General features: G+C 31.9%; 1 protein-coding gene across 1 annotated transcript; it reads right to left on the bottom strand.

Moving 5' to 3' along the window:
• Positions 1 to 250: 250 nt before the first annotated feature.
• On the bottom strand, positions 251 to 1,698 carry LOC132726510 (beta-1,3-galactosyltransferase 1-like). The gene has a single exon (XM_060711839.1). The coding sequence runs from the start codon at positions 1,696 to 1,698 to the stop codon at positions 508 to 510; it is 1,191 nt and encodes a 396-aa protein (XP_060567822.1). The 3' UTR covers positions 251 to 507.
• Positions 1,699 to 4,111: the final 2,413 nt, after the last annotated feature.

Below are 4,111 nucleotides of genomic sequence, written 5' to 3' on the forward strand. Positions count from 1 at the left end.
TCGTGTCTGAAATAATGCACGGAAGGGCACCTGAAGTCTTTCTCCACCAATATAGCCCGAATATCGCATTATGACCATTACAATGTTGGTGCGACGTAAAATCCAATAATAATAAAAACAAAAAAAAAAAAAAAAAAAAAAAAAAAAAAAAAAAAAAACAAACGCAAAACGCAAGAAAAATATCTGGATGTTGTTAGTAAGTGTGATTTACAGGATCCGTTATGGATATTGGTGGGTTGGTAATGATGAATAGATACATAACCCGATTTAATATATCTACATAATTTATAATAGATAATGAACTGTTATTTTTCATTGTATAAATGTTTCTTATCAAGAAATATTTTATAAAAATACCCAACTGATACATTTCTCTTGCTTTTATCAATATATATAAGATATTGTACAGACATATTTGAAAAAGTTCTGAAAATGAGCCTATTACAGAAGAATCCATTTTAAGGGATGCGCCAGGGTGATGATGTTACCCGACGTGTTTATTCATTATTAATTGTATTGCCGAACATAAGAGAACTTGAACACCTTAACAGTTTGATGCTCACTAGCACTACCTACTGTCTTTGTGTTTACGTTATTTCTTTCCTGCTTCACATAAACTTTTAACCAATGATGATTCTTTTTTGTACTGATCTCTTCCTCCAGTAAACCATAAAGCGGACACGTGGCGTTCCAGATTCTCCTCATTTTATTAATACTTACTCTATGCACGGTATACACGTGCTGAAATTTGTGTGAGCAGAGTGTTAAGTCTTTATCAATCCTCATAAAACCTTGTGTGTGTATTAAAGGATATCCAAGTTTCTTTAAACACATTCCTACGTACACATCCTCAAATTTGAAGAAAGGAACACTCTTGGAAATTTTTTCAACATTTTGTGCTATCCTCATAGAGAAAACATAACCATGACCGTCAAAGTAATCCGGATAAAAGTCTTCCGAATATTCGTCCGCAGACACAAACCATTTAGACTTAGAACTATTTCTATATGGTACTGTTTCGTGCCAAAGAAGACCAAACATCTCCTGTTTATCATATAGAGGGTCTCCAAATTGATAATCACTTTTATAGTTTTTATATTGTACAGGAGGTTCAAGATGCCCAGTTCTAGAAACATTTGTCCCTGTCTTATTAGTGGTTAGTAGATTAGACAGTATTGCATGCAAGTTAACATACACATCCATGTCTGTCTTCATCACATATTTTGCCTGTGAACATCGCGATGTTGCATATCTAAAACCCTGCATTGTCTTTAAAGTTAGATTATTGTACGTGTCAATAAAATCATACATTACTATATCATTATTCTCAATATGTTCATTGTGTATTTCTTGATTATAGTTTCCAATCACTTTTCCGAGAATGAAAAAATAACGCACATCGGCTGAATTGTTTTTCGTTACTGACAGCCATGTTTGCCTTATGACGTCACGATGACGTCTTTCTGATGTAACAGACGTGATGAATATGACGAGTTTGATCTCTTTGTCCCGGCATAATTCCTTTGGTTCAAAAAGAAGAGGAAAATTAGTATTAAAACATGATTTACAATGGTTAGGTCTTTCAGCCGGGCTTGTAGTTGTTATTTGTATATTTTCATTTTGTTGTTTTCCAGTATTCCGTGTGAAATCGGAACAAGGTTTCATGCATGCGTATTTCACATTAAGCTCCGTTGTCATAAAGTTATTCGCGACTATAATGAATTGCTTCGATTTGTTTAAAAGCACTATAAAATAGATACAATAAAAAATACAAATAACAATCAAAATGAGCAAATATAAATGTTTGTTTTTCAATGTCAAGATGCAATTAATACGTGTATTCGTCATGATACAATCCGATAAAAATGAAAAGTAAGAAGCACAATATTTTTCTTGAAAAAATGAAACGACTTTATGAAAAAATTACCATTTAAAGACTAAATTGTTCACAAAACTTTAAAGAAAGCCAATTGAAAGGCCAATTGTACAGTTTATTTTTACAAGTAAACATTAATATATTATTAATTAAGGTATATAAAGTCAATATTTGAAATACCCAAACCCTCTTCAGCTTCCTGCCTTTTACAGCATTACGCCTAATGCAATTTCGGAAATCAATTACTGGTCCTATAAATTTAAATAATACAAGTGGTCCAAACATTTGACCTAAAGCTTTCTCAACTTATTTACAATACTTTGAGACCACCATTGTCTTTTTATTTATATTTACTGTAAATTAAACGAAAGCAGTCCGCCGTTCCCTGCTGATCAATTTGAACAGGTCAGCCTTCCATATATTGTGTTTCTTAAACAATCTCAATGTTTAGTTTTAGTTAAAACGAATGTATTTTACTTTCATTGTGTTTGAAACTATAAGCTTATTGAAACACTAATAACTTCTTATCTCAAGGAACATGACTGGTAAGAAGTTGGTGTAAACTGAATACAAAGCTTCATTAAATTTTAAATTAATATTTGTTATATGACAAACAACTTCCCGTTTTGCTCCCCGTTGAGCAGAAGTATGGCAAAGTGGCCATTTTATCGTATGTTCGTGTTTTCGTCTGCGGAACACAGTTGGACATGGCGCAAATCAACCGCCGTAGGATATAGAGTACTATCCGACCAATCAAAATGAATTTACAGATATAGCTTGCGTTCTTTCTGTCAAAAATACAACGAAAAGCATTTTATGAACATTTACACTCTATAGAAAGGGACAGCAATGCCGCAAACATGAATATAACACGTGCACTTTCCATCCGCTTATTTAGAGCTTGTTTACGTTAGAAAATAAATCGGATCACCCTGAAAATTTACCAAATAAAAAAATTAGTTTCAAATAGTATCAAATGAAATAAAATATAATATTGAAAGGCGTTATTACGCAAAATAAAGGGCATTACCATTCAAATAAAGGCGTAGTTACGCGAAAAAATGCGTTATAACGCATTAAGGCGTAATAACGCAAAATTAAAGGCGCAGTAACACGAAAATGTGTAGTAACGCACGAACCAAAAGCGAAATAATGCAAATCGAAAGGCGTTTAAACGCAAAAAGGCGTTATAAAGCTAACCAAAAAGCGTAATAACGCGAATAAATGCGTTATAACGCGAATCAAAAAGCGTGAAACGCATTTATTCGCGTTATAACGCCTTTGCATTTTTTATATATTTTTTTTATTTGTCACTATTAGCCTTTCGTATATTACCGTTTTCTTTATTGAGAGTAATATACAGTATTTGTATGATGAATATCCAAGTCAATGGACCTGACTTATGTGGTATACCGAAGACAAACAAATGGTATAACAAATATAATTGTGAAATTTGGATTTTTTTTCTTTGTTTTGTATTTGAAATGAAAAGTGTGCTGTAAAAATATTCCATATTTTTGTATAACTTCACATTGATTTTGGAGCAGGGAGATCAGCGCTAAATTTCTTTCACTAAATGTTCTACCGTAGTATTGTCCCTTCTGATTATAATTTGTTTGTTTGTTTGTTTCATTTTACGCCTTTCCCAACAGTATTTCAGTCATATAGGCGGGTAGTTTCCTAACCATCGTTCCTGGAGAGTTACACCAGTACTAGACTTCCTTCCTCCGCGCTAAACTTTCTGATTAAAAGAAATATCTTTGTAAATAATACTTCTAGCATTATCTATACAATAAAACATAATATACCATATATTAATAAAAACTTCTAGACACTGAAAATCGAACTGTTTTCGCAAATGGAACGCAACATTAATGTAAATGAAAATATTTGAAACGTATTATGACTGTTTGTGTAATTTCTTTTTTGTGTGAAAATACGAGTATTTCAAAATGACATAATTTATTATTACGTTTTTTTTCAACAAAGAATATTTCATCAAAAAATCAAAGTCTATGATGAACCTAAGAAATAAAGATAGAATGTAATAAATAAATAAATGAATAAATAAAAAAAAAATAAATGAATAAATAAATAAGGCGCATAGAAAACTACCCTGCATGTAAATGCTTGTAAATTGCAAGAAAATGTAATTGTTCTACTAAACCCCTAAGTTTTAAGTACGTTTCTTTTCCTTTAGTTCACATGCACCGAATGACACGAGTTACCGAACGC

This window comes from Ruditapes philippinarum, unplaced genomic scaffold, assembly GCF_026571515.1.
Source record: "Ruditapes philippinarum isolate M1 unplaced genomic scaffold, ASM2657151v2 ctg1045_1_1_1_1, whole genome shotgun sequence".
NCBI lineage: Eukaryota > Metazoa > Mollusca > Bivalvia > Venerida > Veneridae > Ruditapes > Ruditapes philippinarum.

What these genes read in the sequence shown, in the direction of transcription:
- LOC132726510 (XM_060711839.1), bottom strand. Translation starts at nt 1,698, where the DNA reads ATGACAACGGAGCTTAATGTGAAATACGCATGCATGAAACCTTGTTCC.